The sequence below is a fragment of the Ictidomys tridecemlineatus genome, chromosome 11 (genome assembly GCF_052094955.1).
Source record: "Ictidomys tridecemlineatus isolate mIctTri1 chromosome 11, mIctTri1.hap1, whole genome shotgun sequence".
Lineage (NCBI taxonomy): Eukaryota > Metazoa > Chordata > Mammalia > Rodentia > Sciuridae > Ictidomys > Ictidomys tridecemlineatus.
Genome location: NC_135487.1, coordinates 103100363 through 103121440, shown reverse-complemented (window position 1 = coordinate 103121440; position 21078 = coordinate 103100363). Strand labels below are relative to the sequence as shown.

Here is a 21078-nt window from a genome sequence, read left to right as displayed (position 1 = left end):
ATGTGACTGTCAAGCCATGAAATGTGGTTAGTACATCTGAGGAACTGAATGCTTACTCATTTCATTTTAATAAATTTAAGCTTAAATAGCCACCATATCTGACAGTATAGCTTTGGCGGCTTCTCACCCCGGGTTACCTTTGAATCACTTGAGATGTCTTTTAAAAATTCTGATGCCTGGTACCCGAGGCTCACCCTTGAGATCCTGATTTTGTTGATCTAGGAAGGGGCTTGGGTATTAGGATTTTTGGAAACAACCCAGGGGAGTCTCTGAAAGCCAAGGTTAAGAACCCGGGAACTACAATTTTGTCTACCATACTCTCAGAGATGGGAAGGCCTCTCATCTCAGTCTTGCCTTGGGTGTGTGTTTGGGCCATACTTGGCCTTCAGTTGCTTGGCCCACCTAGCACACCTTCCTTCTTGGAAAGCCACATCCTTGGCCTCCCCTCTACTTCCTGTAGGAAGATCAGTCCTTTAGAAAGATCTTCACACAGACACAGAAGGCGGGCTTCTAACCCTGCTAGCCGTACCCACTTCCAAAGTCCAGAGACTCAGTCACCTCAGCGGCTGCTAGGACCTGGCCAGTCCCTTCTCCCCTGGACAGCAGGGTTCAATGGTCAAGGAGCCTCCTGCAGGGCCCTGGGGCCCTTGGACAGAGCCCCACCAGCCATTTTCCCAGGCTGGGCTGGAGCAGGGGCCGGGGCCAGGCCTGAGGTTTGGCTGCGTTCTGCCCATTTTCCTATTAAACAGATATGCAGATGAATGTTTGGGACAGCAATCGTACAGGAGGTTTCAGTAACAACACAAACTTGGAGACAGCCCTCCTTCCTCAAGTACCTCGGAAAAAGCTGCTGCCCGCCCACCCCTACTTTTGCCACCCACACCCCAAAAACTTTTCCCATGACTCACACATGGCAGCTTGTGCACTTCTTTTATTATTAAATATATAAGCAGCTTCCTATTTTTTAAATAGATATTTAAATGACCTTATATAAAATAATTCACCACTTCCAAGTATAAAAACGCAATCTCACAGTTCGTGAGCCAATGTCCCCTCTGGGCTTTCTCAGAGGAAAGTAGGGGTTTCTGTGCAGGTAGCCGGGGGAGGGGACACCCAGAGGTGGCTCTGGGGTTCCTCCTGCCCCGGTGTAACCAAGCGCCCACAAAGAGCTTCTGCAATGGGTTGGGTTTGTTGTTTTTTTTTTTTTTTTTTGACCTTGAAAAAACTATATGTCTAAGGTGGAGGGGGAATGCCTTTTTTTGTTTTGTTTTTTTCCTTCCATTTTTAAATATGTATTTTCTAGCATGGAATATGGAGTCTGTGACTAAAAGGATGAGCCCCATGAGAAAGTTCTCTGCTGCCCTTCCTTCAGCTGTCAGATGGGTAGCAGGGGCTGCAGACCCTCATTCTCTCTGGCAGGAAGGGAAGGTCATGGGCCTAGCAGCCAGACCAGTGGAGGGCCCAGAGAGTTAGGAAAGGAGGGACACAGCAGCATCAAGGGGCAATAGACAGCCCTGTCACCCACTGCCCAGGTCTCAGAGCCATGGCCAAGGTTACACCCAGGAAGCGAGGTCCGCAGGGTGGAGTCGGAAGTAGATACTTGGGCCTCCTGGTCTCTCTCCAGCCCTGGCTTGCCTGGCTAGAGATGGTGGGGTGAGAGCTGGAGAGTATCGCTGGGGTCAGGAGAAAGAAGGGCCAGAGGGGGATGGGAGCTGGGAGCTATGCAGGTGGGTCTGGAGTATAGCCTAGCCCCCCGTACCTGCTGACAGCAGGGGAAGAAGACTGGGCTGAGAGGTTGGGGTACAGAGAGCTCCCCAACCTCAGGGGTATACCCATGTTTAAAGACCCATTTTCAGTCAGAGCTCTCCCTGGAGCCTCTCTGCCTCTGCCTCCCCTCCCTTTCTCCCTCCCACTAGTCACTTCCCCCTGGGGAATGTCAAAGTGCAAGATGCAGAAACCTGGGCGAACAACACAGTCCAAAGACCAGCTTTGGCTGGTGACCCAGGCAGTTCTCCCACCCCGCTCCACCCCGGGGAAGTTGAAGGCCGGGTCAGGAGAGGGTCAGGGCTTAGGGACTCCCTCAGTCGACAGGTGAGACCAGCTCAGCGCAGGAAGCTGGGGAGAGGATGGAGGGCAAGAGGTCCAGGTGGATGGATGCTCACTTGTGGGGATGGACGGGGTAGGCTGTTCAGCAGGCAGGTTCTGTATTCACAGTGCAATGGCTTCCTTCATGACGGGAGCCTCTGTATGGCCTCCCAGAGAAGTTCTGGCAGGAGCTAGAGGGAAGGAGGAGCAGAGGCCAGAGCCCAGTCCCCCTCTTGGCATCATGAGCCAGGTCAGGCAGGTCCTGAGGGCAGGGCTGGCCTCCCCTCGCCACCTGGCAACAGGCAGAGGGCACTCAGGCAAGTAGAGGGTGCAGACCCCCCCAGCTGTCAGTGTAAACAGCCGGAGGCCTCCTCTTCCCAGCTTCTAGGCTGCACACCTTTCCGGGAAATGAGGCCACGCTGTCCCGCCCTGCAAATCACAGGCTCCTCTCTCTCTGGAGACAGGTCCACACCTGTAGATGTTAGGATCCCTTGGCACTAGATGGGTCCTTTGGGTGCAGGGCTCTTCCACTCCTCAGTGGCCACACTGGTCTCCCATATGCCCCAGGTGGCTGGGTCCCCGGCCCAGGTGCTGGCTTGGAGAAGAGTAAGAGGAGGGTGTTGCCCCTGAGGGAAAGGGTCCTGAGACGGGCTGGCCAGCCTTCCTCAAGCGCATGGAGCCTCCAGGGCCCACAATAAATAGCGGCAGTGTGGGGCGTCCTCCAGCCCCTCTCTCAGTCAGTTGAGGGTCTTGAGGGTCAAGGCAGAGGAACCCCAGCTGGGCTGCTCTGGTCCAGTCCTGGCAGGCAGGAGCTCTGGTGGCAGGCAGGCCACATTCCCAGGGGGATGGCTAGGGAGGGTGGTGGTGGACGCTCCACGAGGTCTCCTCCCGTGGAGAGATAGTCATGTGCGCCCCGCTGTAGGGGAGAAAAGGGAAGGCTGGTCAGTCGGGTGGGAGTGAGGGGAGGGTCGCTGAGGATGTGGCTGGGGGAGGTGTGACATTCCTGTGGGCAGGACTTCCTCTCATCCCTTCCCTCACCCTCCCAGCCACCCCAGACACCGCAGAGGGACAAGGCAGCTTTCCCTGGCAGCAGCCCAGGCCTCTGGCCAGACTGGCTTCACCTCCTACCTCCTCCTGGGGAACCAGGGACCACAGGGGAGGTACAGAGCCTGGTTGGGGTCTGGGCAAGGATAGGGGAGAGTCATTGCTCAAGCAGAGGAGGCCCTATGGGATCAGGGAGGAGGCTCTTGAGTGTCCTTAGACCCCTTCTCAGGCAAGATTGTCTTAGTGGCCTGGGTTCAATGAACCATGGATGCCCCCTAACTGTAGCAAAGAGCTCTTCTTCTACTTCTACAACATGCATCAGAGAGGGTCCTCACAGATGATACTTATACAAAGGTAACTGAAGAGGAAGAACTTGGGCAGGAAGCATTTACAAGCAATGCCAGGAGGAGTAAACTCCCACCCTGCCCTTGTGCAAGTGAACCCGTGAGCAACCCAGCCTCCTCCTGCATGGGCCTAGAGACTTGCCTCCTGCATCATCCATGGGAGCCAGGGCCCTGTTCTCTCCCCACCCCCACCCCCATCCTTGTCCCCATGCCCAGCATCCTCAGAACGCTTTGTTCCCAGAGCAGAAATCCCCTGGACTCCATCCAACAGCTTGACTTTGGACCCTGAGTGGTGCCTCCCTCCCTAATGTCCATGGCCCTACTGGCCAAGCCTACGATGGGTAAGGAGGGAAGATGGAACCTACAGCCTCTGGCTCTCAGCCCGTTCCCATGCTCTAGAGGAGAGAGAAAGGGGAACTATATTGGACATGAGCCATGCTGGTACAGCCAGGCCACAGGCCCTAGGGTCTAGGAGAGAAGAAGGACCAAAAGGGCATGCTTTAGCCCAGGGCTCCATCTCCTAGTTCCCTGGACTAAGATGCTGGTATCTGAGCTTTGGCATCTCTGTGTCCCTTATAGGTGCCTCTGTTTCCCACTTCCATTGCCCTTATGAGAGCAGCAGTTGGTCTGGGCACAGGTACTCAATTTCCCAAAGGCTCTTGGTCCCTGATATGAAGACCACCTTAGGGCTGGACCCAGTGGGCCACATGGGTCTCCATGTCCTCAATTCCTTCTCTGAGTGGAATCTTGAGGGGAGGAAGAGGAAGGCTTGGACAGGCCTGAGAGCAGACAGCAGGGAAAGGGGAACAGGAGTACAAAGGAGTCAGGGCAGAGGGTCAAGACCCCAGGGAAATGGGTGACCTATACAAAAAGGAGCCACAAATCCCCCTGGGCCTCCATCTTCTGCTTACCAGTCCTGAAGGGCCTGGGTCCTACACTCAGTCCTGACTCATTTATCTATCTCAGCCCGTGCTACTAACAAGAGGGACCCCAGGATTCCAGATATCTGCTACCTCCTGCCCCTTTACAAATGAATTTCCCTGATTTGGGGCATATTCCAGATCTCTGATCTCTGAAGGAGGAGCCCAGACCTGTCATCCTACACATGTCCTAAGGCATTTGCTTGGGTCTGGCAAGGGGTGTGACGGGAGAATTGAGTGGGTCACCCAGCTAGTCAGCCAGCCAACCAGTCAATCAGCAAATCAGTCAGTAACCAGTAAGCTCCCCAATCAATAACCAGCTAGCTAAGGCAGTCACCAGTTGTAGGTTGGTTAGTCAGAGTTACTTAACTAGCTGGTTTGTCAGAATCGATTAGTTAACTGGCTAATTGGTCAGTCAGAGGTGGGTCAGTTAGACAGCTGACCAGGGTAAATTGGTGAGTCAGCCCTGAAGCTGGCCAGTCAACATTTATTGAAATTTTGGCAAATATGATAGGGCCCTCTTTATACTAGAACCTGGCATGGAAAAGGAAATGCAAAAAAAAAAAAAAAAAAAGTGGAAGACAGTCCCTGCCCTCAAGGGGCTTACAATCTTCGGAGCAGTGCAGAATGTACATAGACATGTAAAATAAGATTTTAAAATATATAAAACAACATCCAAACACGTGCAAATTCATATAGTATTAACCAGGTACAAAAGAGCAGAAGGGATATGAATTAAAGGAGCAACCAGAGGGGTGTGGAGACACCTGGGGAGCGCTCCTGATGGGCTGATGATGGGTGCAGTTTCAGGGGGAAGTAAATCAGGTCACATCTTTACCAACAACATGGGCAAGGACAACAGAAAGCACTCATCAATGTGCAGGGGACACAACTGAGAGGGCTACGCCGATGACAGAATCAGGGTTAAAACACTTTCAGTAGGCTTGGGGGATAGGGAGAAAGCAACAAGGTGGTTTTACCAAGGGTGAGCATAAACTCTTGTGCTTTGACTTAAAAAGTTAAGCTGTCCAAGCATGGGATGGAACAGGTCTGTTGGACACAGGTTCATGGAAAACAGAACTAGGGATTTTTAATAGACCACAAGCTCCACATATGACAACAGTATGATGCGGTTGTTAAAAAACTAATGCAATCTTAATCTGCACGAATAGAAGAATACTGTCCAGATCAAGGAAGGTAACAGTCCCACTGTACTCTGAGCTGGTCAGACAACATCTGGAGTACTGTGTCCAGGGCTGGGCGCGACATTTTCAGAGGGACATTGACAAACGAGTGTCCAGGATGGTGAGGGGTCTGAAAACCATATCATATAAGGAATGTTTGAGGGACTTGGCCACACTTAGCATAGAGAATTCTTAAAGGGAACATGGATGGCTAACTTTAAATATCTGAGGATTCTCTGAGAAGAGGAGGAGGACCAGTGAGGAGGGGACAGGGAGGGCAGTTTTGCCCCACACAAGGAAGGCTTCTCCCTGTGTTCTTTGAAGACACCATGGACTTGCTAGGCATGGAGCTTGTCTAGAACTGGGAGTGAGTGACAGAAAGATGGTTGACTACCTGCTAAGAATGCAGAGAGGGTTGGCCTCTTGGGGGTGGGACACTGGGACAAATGACCTCTGAGAGCCCTCCCAAGGTTAAGGCTCTATGGTGCCATGATTCTAAAAGCAAGGAGTAGGAATGGCCTTGGCTGGGGAGGAGCTCCAGCTGGGAAGTGGTCAACAAGAGGTGCAGAGGGTGGCCGCTGGAAGGGCTTGGAAGCCAGGCTGAGAAGGTTAGGTGTGAGGTAGCTGACCATGCAGAGCTACTGAAAATTCCCCAGGAGGGCGTAGACCTCATAAAAGCCACACTAGAGGAAGAGGATTTGGGTGGCTTTGGGAGTGAAGATGACTTGAAAGCCTAATGCAGAGGTAGCAGTACCTGGCCTCAGGTGGAGTGGAGGAGATGGAGGGGCAAGGGGAGCCCTGAGGCTGGGAAGGGAGAGGGTTGGCTCCACTTAGTGATGAAGGGAGCAGAACCGAGGACAGGGAGTCAACTGTGTGGGCCTCAGGTGAATCATGGTGTCAGTAGCAGGTAAGGGTGACTGAAGAAGGGGGTACTTCTTTTTAAGGGTAGAAAGAGATCAAAACCAGAATCTTACCTTAGAATTCCCTCTATACTGGCAATTCCACCTGTGTGTCCTCATCCTGGGCCAGGGGGCTGCAGGAAGAACAGGGGGCTAGCATAAGACTTCAGCAGGAGCAGAGGAGTGAGGGGCCTGGCTAAGTTAACCCCCAATTCCACATATGTGCTCCAACCCTCAAAGATTTAGAAAACCCCAAAGTGCCTGTCTCTTGGAAGACATCAGGTAAAGGCCCAGATATCTAGGAAGGGAGACCCTTCCTTTCCCATCCTGGGCTATGGTTTCATTTCCTTAGAGCAAATGGGAGAAGGACACCCCCTCCCTGCAATCTAGAGAGGAAACAAATCCAAAGCCAGGACCTCCAGTGCCTCCCGGAGCCCCACCCCAACCTCTCACCTGCCCTCTGGCAGCCTCATGGGAGAATCCAATATCTGAAGCTCTCGATGGCTCTGAGGAGAGAAAAGAGGCAGGCTCATTGAGGAGCTGGGGAAGCGGGGAGACAGGGGTGCCTGAGACATTAATGGGAGAGTTGTAAGATTCCCCCTGCCAATGCCTCAATGTGGGGTTTATCCACAGGGTCAGGGGAGATTCCTGAGGCCTCACCACTGCCCAGACCCCCCTCTTCTTCCTCTCCTATGCAGCCTGCCCACTACGGTCCTCACGCCCCAGGCTCTAAAGAGCTCCCATGCACAGTATGGAGCTCCTTCTTCCCCCTCCTGCCTGGTTGTCACCCTGCTGTCAGCCCAAGAATCTTCTCTCCCATTCTCTTCTGCTTTGGTCCCTTTGGTCCCATTGACTTCATGGTTGGAACCTTTCTGAAGTAACCCTCTGTGTCCACTCTGACCCTTGGGCTCCCTCAGGTCCCATCTCTCAGCATCTGAAGAACCTAAGCAGAACTCGGAGTGCCCTCCATTCCTGCACCCACACCCAGCCTCTGCCCTGCCCCTGTGAGATGCCCTCTCTCCTCACCAGGGCCTCCTTACCCTCCGCCTCCACCTGTAGAACAGGAGGCCACCAACAGCCAGCAAGACCAGGATGATGCTGGGCACCAACAGGTGGAAGACAAACTCAGAGGACTGGGGGCCGGGGGATTCCGCGGGCTCTGTCTTATGGCCTGTGTCAGTCAAAGGAACGGAGTTAAAATGGGCCAGGGGCCCAGCTGCCCCCTCACTTGCTTGTCCTCCTTCCAGTTCTGCTGGGCTCCTCCGATCCCTGGTGCTCCTCTTGCCTTCCAGCTCCCCAAGGGGCGGTGCAATGTCCTGGGAGTGGCTTCTGGGAAGCCGTGTCTGAGCAGAGAGGGTGGCGGGGTTGCCGAAGCCTTGGGGGTGCTGTGAGGAGATCCAGGGAGAGCTTGGTTCCTGGTGGTCTCTGGGCAGCATGGATGAGCGGTCTGTCTTCTCAGGGGCATGACTCTGGGCTTGGCCAGTGGGTCTCATGGGGTCCACCTTAGGCAAGGGGGTGCCAGTTACATCCATTGGTTGTTGGTCCTCTGTTGACAGAGGGAGTGAAGAAGATGCTGAGAGGAGGTCTCTGGGTCGGGCCATCTCTGCCTGGACACTGCCCCCTCCTGGCTTGGAGGGGGAAAGCTCTGCCCCTTGGGGTCCAGGACCCTCACTAGCCTCTCCAGAGGCCTCTTCTAGGACCCAGTTAGTGGCCAGTGCAGAATCAAGAATGTCCTCCACCCCAGGGATGGGGGCTCCAGCAGAGGGGCGAGGCTGTGGTAAACCCCCAGGGGGTCTGTCCTCAAGGCCTGGGGTCTCTGGTGACTTGAGGCTCTCGCAGGTGCTCCTAGGTGGTCGCTGCTTGGCATGGCCCGGGTCCACTGTGCGAAGGGGCTGCTCACTGGGCAAGAGGGAGCTGCCCTCTGTCCCCTCAGAATCATCCCAGGTCAAGCCAGCCATTGGGGCAATGGAGGGGGTGAGGGGCTGCTGAGGGGAGACAGAGGTCAGGTCACTGCTAGGGGTGGCTTTGGGGTACAGGCAGTTGCAATCAGGCTTGGTCACCACATCTGAAAGAACCACAGAAAAGGGGAGAGAGAAAGACAGGGAGGAGATAGAGTCACCAGCCTCTGGCAGAGCTCCCCCAGAGGGGTCAGGAGAGGATATGGGTCTGGGGGGGGGTCCCTCATCTCCTAACTCAGCCCTGGGGCTGAGAAGAGGAGAGGATTAGATGTTCATGACACAGGGCTCAGACAGAGAAGGCACAACATGCAGGGTGGCATAGGCAGAGCAAAGAGCAGGGGATAGACGCCCAGACTGGGGGACAGAGTGAGAAAGGCTGGAGGCCAAGCCGAGGTTCAGCAGCAGCCAGGCCAGGAAATGGAGCAGTGGCCTCCCAGACCAATAAAAGACACTTTGAAGCCCCCAAGACACTAGTTCATGCATACCCAGGAGCCACACAGCCATGGCCACAGGCAGGAACAGACTGGGGCCGGAACATGATCAGCTTGAAGCCTCAGGACTGAAACCACAAAACTGGACTTGGCCATTGGCAGGTGGCGAGGCCTCAGCCCCTGCCTTGGGGAGCAAGGTTGAGTAGGAGGGCACACGTGGCACAGGACGCAGAGATGAGGACACGCAGGGTACACAGTTGTACAGCTGAGCCAACAGTGGGACAGTTGGAATGATGTTCAGACTTCAACTCCAGCCTTGTCCCTTGAGGGGACACCCAAGGAATCCTGGGAACTTCTGGAGCCAGGGTATCCTGGTGATTTGCAGCCGGGCTTCTGGAGCAAGAACCCTAATTCCCAAATGCTCTCTCCACAGAAACCCCATAAGTTCAGCCAGTCTGCAGAGCCTAGGGGAAAGCTTCCATGCCAATAGAGCTTTCCCAAGGGGTCCCCTCTGTTACTCCCTGACCTCACAGCCACCAGCACAGGCCTTCTCAATGCCTCCACATGCAAACATACAGTGGTGTTCATGCACACATATGTCAGAAAAGACATGTGTCTAGGACCCCCGAGGTACATACAAGCCACATATGTACACAAAAAAGCACATCTACGCACAGAGAAACACAGGCTGCCTCCCAGGGCTCCCTCTAGCCCCATGTCCCACCTTCCACACCCCTTCACGCTTGCTGGTCCATCCGGTGCCTACCTCGGCTGGAGCACTCAGCAAAGCTACTGTTGCAGTTCTTGCTGAAAATATTCCAGTCCTTTTCAAGGAGAATTTTTGTTTCATTAAAGATGTTTTTGATCTTCTCCAGCAACTGGAGGGGAGTCTCATAGAAAGTTCGGACACAAGCCTGGAAGGAGAGCAGGGACCCCTTTTGAGACTACTAGTCTTGTGTCACTTTCTTGTTTAGTAAATTCCCTTGGCCTTTCTCACACCAGTCTTCTTTTCCCTTTTTGTTCTCTCCCTTGGTTCTACTCTAGTTTGCAGCAGAATCAGTCCTGATGTTATGAGACATGTCATTCATTCACAGATCCATCCGATATATGTTCATGTGCCAGGTACATGGTAATTACCTGAGCATCACATAATGAGAAAGAAGGAGGTAGCTGAGCTGGACACGGTGTCCAGTGGGGATGCTGACACTGCACAAATTGCTATAAGTGCAGTTAGACCCAGGATGAAGTTCTGAGCAATCTGAAGGTGTAATAAACCAGAACTAAAGGAGGGTTCAAGGAGAACTTCCCCAGGGAACCAACTGAAAGATGAGCAAGAGTTAACCAGGAAAGGAGACCAGGTTGGGAAGAGCTGCCCTGGCAGGAAAAAAAAACAGGCTGTGCAAAGTTCCTGAGGCAGAAAAAAATATGAAATACCAAAACCTGAAAGAAGGCTGGAGTAGCTAACATACTGTCATCTAGGAGGAAAGTGACAAGAGACTCAACTGGAGAGAGTTCAGTGGGGGCCTATAGGGCTTTGTGGACCATGTCAAGAACTTTTAACATTATTCATAGAGCAAAAGAACTGTGAGCAGTTGTTGGGGAGGTGGGTGGTGGGATAAGACCACTTTTAGAAAAATCATCTCACTATGTTGTGGAGAATGCAATGGGGTAGCCACGGGAGTTGAGGGTCCTCTGCTTGTGTTGGTATGTTTTTGGAGACAGGACTGAGGACTCCTCATGCCTGTCTGCTGAGCCCATCTGTCTCTCTGCTCATGGGCCAAGCTCCCGTACCCACTGGAGCTCTGGAAGCTCCACTCTCCTGGGCTTCCTCTCACCTCTCCAGCTGCTCTTTACTCTCCTGATCAGGTTCCTGACTTCTAAAAGCTGGAATTCCTCAGGGTCCAGTACTGGGCCCAAAGCTTCTTTCACTCCAGGCAATGCCACACACACCCCTGCCTTCCACCAGTGGCCTACTTGACTCCCAAATACGAAGTACTCCGTGAAGTCCGTGAGGGTGTCCCTGAGTCCCCCTGATCTGTGCACAGTAGGCCTGACATAAATGTTTATAGATCAATTGTGAATGAGAAGACCTGGGCTCAGCTCCATCAGATAGGTGACAGCAGCCAAACTAACTATCCAGTGTGGGCTCCTTCCCTATCTATGAAGTCAGAACAGAAACCCTGTCCCCAGGCTGCCGAAAGGAAGGCAAAGAAGCTAGCTCTCATTTCCTCTCTCTTGACTGTCTCCTCACACCTCACCTCAGACTTCATAAAACAAGAATCTGCAGCCAGAAGACCGGATGCCCAGCCTGTCTTAGCAGAGGGTGTCTGTCCACCGCCCCAGCTCCAAATCCCTCTAGCATACTTTTGCTGGGGGCTGCTCCTCTGGCTTCAGTGGCTCCCCCCCTCCTGGGACCCACCCTCAGTACTCACTGGCTGTCTTAGATGGGTGCCTACCCACATGGGCCAGAGAGCCTTGTCTCAGTGGTAGATGGGGAATGCATATTCCCAGACTCATGCTTGGACTCAGTGAAGCAGACTCTGGGCAGGGGGTGCTGGGAATCTGCATTTGAAACCAGCTCCCCAAGTGACTCTCAAGAACCTTGATGCTGACAAGCCACAGATTTAATGCCTCTTATTAAGGATTTTTTTTTCCCTCTCTCAACTGCACACTCCCTTTAGCTACATCTCTTTTTCTAAGTACCCCCTCCTCTGCTTGACCTTTAAGTGCTGGAGTTTCTGGGCCTGTTCCTCTTCTCAGAGTGGGCAATGCTATACAGTCCTGTGCCATCACAGGTGACCTCCAAGCCAAACCTCTTAAGTCTGTGTATCCCTAGTCACATTCAGAACCAGGGCCTTCAGCTGCCGGCTCAGCATCTCCAGTCTGATGTATCCCAAACTGAACTTAGCTCTTTCCTCAAACTTGTTCCTCCCCACTGATGTCCCCATTTTAACATCCCTGAAAAAGCCAGGTGCCCAAGATGAAGTCTTCCTGACTCTTCCCTTCCCTCAGCTCCTCACATCCCCTACATGAGCCTGGCCCATGCCCACCGGAACATCATCACTGGCCTCCATCTTCCCTGCACCACCCTGAGCCAAGCCACCACTGCCTCTGGGCTGGCCTCCTCCTGCTCACCTCCTGGCTTCCATTTGTGCTCCCTATAGCCCACTCTCCACACAGCAACCAGAAGGGTCTCGACTTGAGATATCTCAAGTCACTTGCCTATCACAATGGTTCCCCTTGCACTTCAGACAAAATCCTACTTTTTCTCCTCCCCCACACTTTAGTGCTCCAAAACCTCCTTGGCCATACTCCTGCTCACTAGGACACTCTTACACCTTGGCTGTGTTAACTGCCCTTTGGGTTCTTGAATGCAGACCTTCCTGTTCACTGTAGGGCTTGTGTTCAACATTCTCTGCTCTGGATTGTTCTTCTGGTCTCATTGATTTCTAACTCTTATTTTATCTCTGGAGAGAAAATTAAGAAAATTCATATTTTCTTACTCAGGAGTCTACTTTGTCTCTCCTTCTGCACTCCCATTTAAGGCAGAGTTCCCGAGGCCTGTGGTTCTTGCTTATGGCCCATACTCTCTCACCTCCTTCAGATCTTCCCTAATGTTCTGGCCTAATGTTCTCTAGTGCATTTATTGCTATCCTCTGTACCACATACTTGACTTGTGTAATTTTTTTTGACTGTTTCATCATCCTTACCACCACCACCCCAAATGTTATCTCCATGATGGTGGGGATTTTCGCCTGTTTTGATCACAGCTATTTCCTGGTGTCAAGAACAGCACCTGGTACACAATGAGAATTCAATAGCTATTTGTCAAATGAAAAAAAAAAAACAGTCCTGCTGGTTTGTAATCATATTCACTGTGTCACTGTTTGAACAACTGCCCACAACCCTTGACCGTAAGCTCCACGAGGGTAGGAACCATTAGTTTCTTGCTCCAAGTACATCATCAAGGCCCAACACTGCACCTCTTCCTGATAAGTTCTTACTAAAGGTTTGTGGAATTAATGAATAAATGGGAGAGTGAGTGGACAATCTCATGAGTCAAGATGGGTGGATGCACTTGGCACATGTGGGCTTGGGTGGTACCTCCACAGCTGCCATCCACCCCTTCTCAATGCTCCCATCTCTGGGACCCTCCTACCTTATCATTCTCCTCATAATCCTTGGTGAAGCAATTCTTGAGCGTCAAAGGAAGTTCCTGGAGCTTTTCCATGGCTCTGGCATTGGGGGTGCTGTCTTTGAAGCGCATAGTGTCTTCCATTATGTCTTGTACCAGGAGAAATGCCTTCTTTAGGTAGCACACGGGATCTTTCTGAAAAGCAGGAACCAGAAACTTATGTCCTGGCTGATGAGGCCTGGGAAGCTCTGCTTTGTTTTAGATGCTGCCACACCAAGCAGACGGAGAGCTGCACCCTGCTGTCCCCTACCAGTGATAAGGAGAATGCTGCCCTCAGCTTGTCTTTCTTTTTCTCTTTTTGGATTCCAATACTACTGGGGACTGGGTTAGAGTGAAGGAAACATGGATTCTGATTAGAGAGATCTTTGGATTTCTGGAATATAAGGCCATAATTAGGAATTCAGAGGGTGGGCTTCAGGGAACCCTCTTCTCTCTCTCTCTCTCTCTCTCTCTCTCTCTCTCTCTCTCTCTCTCTCTCTCTCAGCTTGAGTTCGCAAAAATCCTTGGTCTTGTGGTCCCTTCAAATCCTCCAGGACATAAGGGGTACTGAAGACTACATCATAGTCCAAAGAATGACCTCAGTGTTTTGTCTCCCATGGATGGTGGTTGCCTTGAAGACAGAAACTCTCTTTTGGCTCCGTATTCTAAGCACCTGGTTCACTAGGCTCCTGATAAATGTGTGTTATGGCTTGAGTGAGGGAGTGAATGAATGAGACACTGAGGCCATGAGGTGATCTCCAATTTTAATAAGGGGCACATGGGTCTGGTGTGAAGGAATTCAGAGATGGAAGTAACCTCTAGATAGCCTGTCCTGTGCGTGGCATAGCAGGTGGAGGGTGGCACCTGTAGAGGTGTGACAGACATCAGGAAGACCTTGTGCAGAGACTTGAAGATAGGAAGAAACAGGGAAGGGGGTCAGAAATGGGGCTATACGCTTGAAATACCAGGCTAGACAGCCTGATCTTTCAATTGGAGTGATGGGGACCCTGAAAGGTGGGCTGAAGGCAGCAGGTTTGGGTTTCAAAAACTCCCCCTAGTGGTGGGATGGTGAGTGTACTGGAATTAGGGAGGCCACTTAGAAGGCTCCTGAAATTGTCCTGAAAGTGATTGATGGGTTGTGAGGACAGAAGCCAGAGCTGCCAGGAGGCTCAACCAGAAGCACTTGGTGTCTTGTTGGGTGTGGGCAGGAAGATTGGCTGGACTGACTTCCTGAGGGCTGATTGTCTGGTGAATGCGGTGACTTATTTTTCCAAAATATGAGATTTTGAAGTAGTGCATTGGTTTACCTTAGGCTCTAGAGAAAATAGGCCTTCAACTCATGCCTCTCCCACTTTCTGGTCATGCTCCCTTAACCCCTCTATGGACAATAAGCCATATCCATGGACCACATAGTGTTACTGTGAGGACTAACTTGGAAAAGTGCCTGGCCCACAATAAACACTTTTATGTGCCAGCCAGGAAAAGGGAAAAGTAGGGAACCTGAGCCCCAGAGCCTGCCCAGCCCTGATGCTGGCACCTTAGAATGCAGCATCCAGGAATTCTCACACCTGTCCAGCTCTAGGATTTCTGATGCCTTCATGCACCCATATGTACCCCACCCTGGGAGGAACACATAGGCTGGCACATGGGCTTTGCAGATAATCACCACTCACCAACTGTTCCTCGTCTACAAACTCAAAGGAAATGTTGCATGAGGTCTCCATTTGACTGTCAATCTGTAAGAGAGAACAGGCCAGTGGTTGCAACGTATCTATAACTCAGCTGAGCTGACCTTAGAAGGAGGACCTGAGTTTCTTGGTGGATTAGGGTTCAAACTTCATCCACCTCCCCCCTGCTATATCTAGAAAGAGACAGTCAAGGTTAGGGGAAGACCTATGCCTTCCAAATGCCCAGAGGAGGGTTATAGAAGAGCAAACCGTCTCCTCCTACCTCCTACTCTATGAAATCACAGATGCCAATTTGTTATAAGGAAAATCAATCTACAGGATAATACAGGATCCAGTCTTCCCTGGAGGTAGTAAGCACCCTGTCATGGAAGAAATTTAAGCAGAGGTTGGTCAAGCTCTGGGGATTCAGAATTTGTAGGGGCTGGGGCTAGAGGCCCTTAAAGTTCCCATTATCCCCAGAGCAGGAGTCTGTGTTCTAAGACTCACAAAATGCTGAGGCCCTTGGTCTACCTTGGACTGCTGTAACAATTTCATGCAGGAGAAGTAGCGCAGGGGCAAAAGAGGCTGGAGGTCCAGCCCATGGCCTTCAAGTTCAGGGAAGGGGAGCTAGTCTCAGCTAGGGGTGCCCCACCCTGCCTGGCTGACCAAAAGGATAGTAAATTCCCTTTTGAGCCAGACAGGAGCATCCTGACTCTGCCTGGATGGACCATGTTTGGGATTGTTGATGATTCTGTTGGTCAGATTAGGATGAGACAAGGGCTCCTTCATGGGCCAGATGAGCAGGCCATTCCAGTGTCAAAGGCAAGAGCCAGAGAAGTGAGGGTGGAGGGCTGGGAGTAAGACAGGAACCTCCCCTTCAAATCTGGGTGGAGCCGTGGTGCGGGGCTGGTGGCATATCTGAGAGTCCAAGAGCTAGAGGCACCATCTGGACTCAGCAAAAAGACTGGGCTATCTTCCCCGAAGAGGCAATCCTTGAGGGAAAACAGGCCTTAGGAGCCCTTTTAGAATCCACAGTGGACATTTCTGGCTAACATTAACTCAGGCAACCAGCCCCGGAAACTCATCCTATTCACCACCTGCAAGGGGGTCAAAGAGGGCATCAGGGTGGGGGCTCCTGAGGTTCTGACCTGGGGAAGGTCAATGAGAGGAGAAGCAGATGAGCCATGGTCTAGAGAGCCCTATTCCCTGCAATTCCTCTCTTTGACCCTGCTCCCTGGCTCCTGCCTCAGTTTCCCCAGTGGGGAGAAAGCATGGCCATACACTCACCAGCTGCTGCAGCAACTGTAGGTGTCCGTTCCCAATCGTGTGTTTACAGTTCTCCGAAACCTCCTTGGCAATACTCCTGCTCACTAGGAGACAGACCAGCAGCAGCCAGGGGCCCAGCCATGTCTATGACAGAGAGGGTGTCATTACTCCCCAGCTCTCACTTTCTCCAGCTACCCCCATGCCCTGCTAGAGACAGAAAAACAAAGGTCTAATACCCACAGATGCAGCATTCCCCAAATCAGGAGTTCCTATCAGCCATGGCACAACCTTGCTCTCCCTGATAACAACCCAGATGTCATCCTCTCCAAGAAATCTTCCCAGATTTAACCCAGGCCAAGCCTAACCACACATCACATCTCTAATGATGATGCAGGTGGTGTGCCCAGCTATCTAAATTCTGACAGCACAGGAAACTCCTCAAGGGCAGGATTTGCATCTACCCATCATTTTATCCCTGCAACATCAACACAGAGCCAAGCACCTTAAGCTGCCCTCAAATTCATGTTCATGCACCAACTTCTAGATGACAAGCTAGAGACATTTCCCCCAGGGGCCTATGCCTTCCTCCCAATTGGTTCCATGCAGGTCTGACTTTGCCACAAGAAAAGACCAGGGGACCAAACACAATTTCATTAGCAACTCATCCCACACCTCCTGGAGCCAGGGTGTATATTTCAAAAGGAGCCCAACTGATTAATCAGAGGCAGTAGTGCCAGCTCTGCACCATCCCTGGCTGGCACCTGCCTATCAGACTCCCACCAGGTTCTTCACCAGCCAGCCAGCTCTTATCATGGCAGAGAAGTCTTCTCCTCTCTTTCAGCACCCACCTGCTCCTCACCAGGGTGATGAGACTGGCTCCTGATATTCTGTCTTTACCCTTCCTTCTTCTCTCTCCATTTTACTCCTCAATGTCCCCTCATCTTTATCTCTGGAACTAGGGTTCCTCTTCTCTAGCCAGAGGTAGAGGGACCCTTGTGTTTTCTTTCCTTAGCTTGAGGATTGCCTCTTAAGAGCTCCTGAGCCTCCTGGCAACTGATGCCCCCAGATTCAGGGAAATGCTGGCAGGGTGGGGTAAGGGCTGGCACTTTCCTGGGCTCTGGGCTTTGCCCCAGTAATCCAGATGATGAGACAAATACTGCAAATAAGTAGCACATTGGAAAAACACAGGGAGGCTACCCATACCAACAGGCTGATTTATATTTAAAAGTCCAGCGCCTTGCCAGTTCTTACCAGGGGGGACAGGCAGCTCTGACTGGGCTACCAGGGAAACTGCAGGGAGGAGGGATCTTAGTGAGGCTTTAAAAGATAGGGAGAAGTTGATGACAGGAGAGGGAGGAAGGTCTGAAGGGAAGAGACACAAGGTGGCTCAATGCCATTCAGCACGGGGCCTGAGAGGAAGTAGAACAGCCATGGTCTGTGGCAGACTTCAGGCTCTGTCTGGCAGTTGGAGAGATAGCCCTGGGTGAGAACAGTTGCCCAGGCCCTCAGGAACTTCAAGCACAGGACCGGTTAGAGGAATTTGAGCCATGCAGAGGCTGGCTTTGCCCCATGCTGGCTACCGCTGAGGCTCTGAGCCCCTGGTGTAACTGGTATGTAGGAAAGAAAGGGCCTCGGGGGAAGGGAAGGATGTTCAGGAAGACAACCTCACCCCAGGCATTTCAAGACATTGATGTGTAAGGACAGAAAGTTGAAGGCAATTCTTAACCCCCCTGGGCTGTCTGGCTTTGGGTAGTATTTCAGGCATCAGTGTGGGGAAAGGCTGGCTTTGAAGATGGCTGAAGGGGGCCAATCCTAAAGGATCAGGACAGGCACCCAAGGGTTAATGATCTAGCTTGCATCTAGCTGGGCAGGCTCTTCCCGGCTTCCTTCTTCTTCCCACCCACCACCTCAGCCTCTGCCTGTGGGAACAGCCCTCAGAAGGAATCTCTGCTTTGGGCTCAGAGAGATGGCAGGACATCTCTCACAGCTGCTCATCAACGACCACCATCCCATTCCATCTTTCCCTTCCACAGTCTCTGGAGAGACCTGGCCTGACTGGGCCATCAAATGACCCTGTCTAAACCTGGCCCCTTTTCTTTCCTCCTGCATTTGCCTCCTCTTTCCTCCACCTTTCACCTCCAGCCCCTTCTCTTTGCCTTATTGCCTATGGCCTAACTCTCTCCCCTTTTCCCTCTCCATCCCATCTTCCAACTCTCAGTTGGGGGCTCCCTCCAATGTGGATCCACTCTTCTCTCTCTTTTCCCACCTACAACCTTCTCCTCTATCCCCCAAGTATTTTTTTGCTCCTTTCCCCCCAGTTTTCTCCTGTGACTCTTTTTCAGAACTGCTTAGAAGCAGACACATTATGCGACCAGTCAGTGTTCACTTGCAATGCAACCCTGCACTTTCTAGGAGTTGCTGCTGCTGCTGCCACTGTTGGAGCAGGGTGTCCCCTACGCAGTCCTAAGCGGCCCATCCCCAGCTCTACAACCTCAAACCTCCCTTCCACTTTCCTAAACTAACACAAATCCCAGGATCTCCTCAACTCCTTGAACCTGACTCTTCAAGAAAAAGAGATTCAGGGCTAACCCCAAGCATCTCTGGCTAACCCCAAAACAGTCACCGGAGTCGCCAACAGCTCCTCTGTAGGGTGGAACAAATAGTAACTTGCCCATTTCCTTCCCTCTGCCAGCAAGTTACTCAGGCACAGGCGCTGTCATTCTAAAGTTGGGTGACCCCTCAACTTTCTCCATCCGGAAGCACCCACTCCTCCAAAAGGGCCTGGAAGCACGTGCATGGTTGAGGGAAGATGCCCACTGGGGGCCGCATCACTCAGTGCACAGCCGGCTGCTGTGCTTGGAGTGAAGCAGGGCGTCCTGGCTGACACCGGGCCTCCACCCTCGGCTGCAAATCCCTATCTCCTACCGTGGGTAGCTCAGTGTTCCCTTCCGTGCAATGGGATGTGCACCTTTCCCTTTCCCAGGAAAGTGCTGCAGACCCAGGAGCAGCAGTGGGGCTGCCAACGGCCTCAGCCCAAGAGCGCAGGGAACCCCTAGGCAGTCGGTGCGCAAAGGCGGTTAAGAAACCGGAGCCCGCGGCTGCTGCAGGAGAGCCCGGGCAGCTGGCGCGCCCCGGCCGTGGGCTCCAAGGGGCTGCGTCGGGCCGCCGGCCCCCGAGCCTCCGCCCCAGCCCTGCGGGGTCCCGCGCTGGCTGCCTCTTACCGTGGGAGGGCAGCGCCCGGCGGCGCCCCGCGCGGTCATACGGGCAGCTGGGTCCCGGCCGGGCGCGTCGGCCGCCCTCAGTCGGTCGCTCGCTCGCTGATGCAGAGTCCGCGCCCCGGCCGCCGAAGGCCGCGCCGCAGTCCTGGGGTGTCGAGAGCGCAGCGGCGGCGCCGAGAGGACCCAGGCAAACTTTCACTTTCCGCCCGCCGAGCTTCGCTGGCCAGCCCTCGGCACAGCCTTTTAAGCGGGCGGGCTCGTGGGGCATGTGGTTTATGGGAAATCACCCTGGCCAGGCGCCAGACGCGCGCACACACACACACACACACACTCACTGACACACACACACAGACACACACACTCACACACTCAGACTTCGCAGGCCCACTGAGCCGCCTCCCCTCCCCCACCCGCCGGCCGGTCGTCCCCGCTCGCTCGCTGGTCTCCACAGTCGCGCTGTTTTCTGTGCTCCACTCTGCAGCCTTCGGAAAGAAGCGCGGGTTCCACTGCCCTCCCCACCCCGCCCTTCCCCGAGCCCTCTCTAGACACAGCCTTTCCTTCCTTGCTCTCCAGGCCTCGGATGGGGCAATTACCTTCTTTCTAATAGTAGTCCCGAGGGACTTTCCCTCTAGGCCAGAAAATCCCCAAATCTGAGCAGGAAATGGGCCTAGAGCAGGGATCGGCATTGGGAAGAGAAGACAAACCCCTTGCAGTATGCCCCTCAAGGAGCCTGAGCCCCCTTCACTATGCAGTCAATAAGCCCGCTGAGCTCCCTCACCCCACCCCCGCCCCGTTCTAGGGTCTGGAGACCAGCTACCTGGCCAGGAGAGGAGGGGCCGTGTCCTGTGACAGCTAACTGGGAGGTTCTGCCCTCTGTGCCAAGAGACACTTGAGGCACTTGGCCGCGGATGGTGTCAATGCTGACTGGGACCTGTGCTCCTTCCTGACCATCACACCCAGCTCAGATGGGAAAGGCTCTGCACCTGGCACCTTGTGGAAATGCATCTACTGAGTTGATGAGCCACATTTTGTCTTTACAGGAGAATGAATCTAAATGAATCATTGGGATGAGCCAAGCCTATTAATTATAATGACAACATCAGGAAAAACTTCTTTCTTCAATTCATTATGATCCAATGTATTTCAATCCCTCTGTGAGGATGCCCACTCCATCCTCTGGGAAATTACATGATGCCTGGCCTGGTTTTGAAGAGGCATCTTTCTCAGTTGCCTTACACATCCCTTGCTTCAGCCTCAAGCTATAAGCTTGCACCCACATCCTTTGCTCAGATGGTCCCCTCTTCTCCAAAGGCTTCTTTCCTGGGTTGTCCTTTCGGCAAACTCATCCTTTAAGACAAAAATCACATCTCGTCTTATTCCAACAAAGCCTTCTGTGACTCCCCAGGTAAATCAATAGTTTCTTTTTCCTGTGTTCCCACTGGAATTGGCTTATTCCTCATGGTGGTTGTGAGAAGTTGTTTATTATCCACACATTCCCTACATTGTTTTAAAAAGGGTTAAGATGATACTGATGGCTATATTCTGCTCCCACCTGGACTGAAATTTCCTTTGGTGGCACCCAGGCTTACCTCTGAATCAACAGTGCTGGCACATAGAGGTACTCAATTAATGGTGGTTGAATTGAATAAGAGGACTAATTCATTTATTTGATAATGTGCACTAAGTACTTACTATAGGCCAAGCCCTGGGCTGGACCCTGAGTAAACAATTGGTGACCATGCCAAGTGGACGCTGAGTTCACAGGCTTGTGAGCCATCAGAAGCTAAGGCGCATGGAGAAGTGAGTGGGTGCTCAGAGCCTTCAGAGAGGAAGACAGAGGCAGAAGCCCAGCCAGAGGAAGGAGGGTGAGGGTTTACTTCCCTCCTGG

The 21078-nt window shown here is 52.7% G+C and overlaps 1 protein-coding gene across 5 annotated transcripts; it reads right to left on the bottom strand.

Annotated features, from left to right (window-relative positions):
• Positions 1 to 911: 911 nt before the first annotated feature.
• On the bottom strand, positions 912 to 19632 carry Csf1 (colony stimulating factor 1). 5 transcript variants are annotated; one of them, XM_078026964.1, is made up of 9 exons: positions 19194 to 19632; positions 15994 to 16116; positions 14713 to 14775; positions 13025 to 13195; positions 9632 to 9779; positions 7517 to 7647; positions 6930 to 6982; positions 6552 to 6610; positions 912 to 3001 (listed from the first exon to the last, which is right to left on the bottom strand). In XM_078026964.1, the coding sequence occupies exons 1-8, from the start codon at positions 19230 to 19232 to the stop codon at positions 6565 to 6567; spliced, it is 774 nt and encodes a 257-aa protein (XP_077883090.1). In that variant the 5' UTR covers positions 19233 to 19632; the 3' UTR covers positions 912 to 3001; positions 6552 to 6564. The 5 variants fall into 5 exon arrangements, with proteins under 5 accessions (XP_077883090.1, XP_077883086.1, XP_077883089.1 ...); XM_078026960.1 differs by having other exon boundaries at positions 7517 to 8541; positions 19194 to 19626; XM_078026963.1 differs by having other exon boundaries at positions 7517 to 8022; positions 19194 to 19626.
• Between the last annotated feature and the right edge of the window lie 1446 nt (positions 19633 to 21078).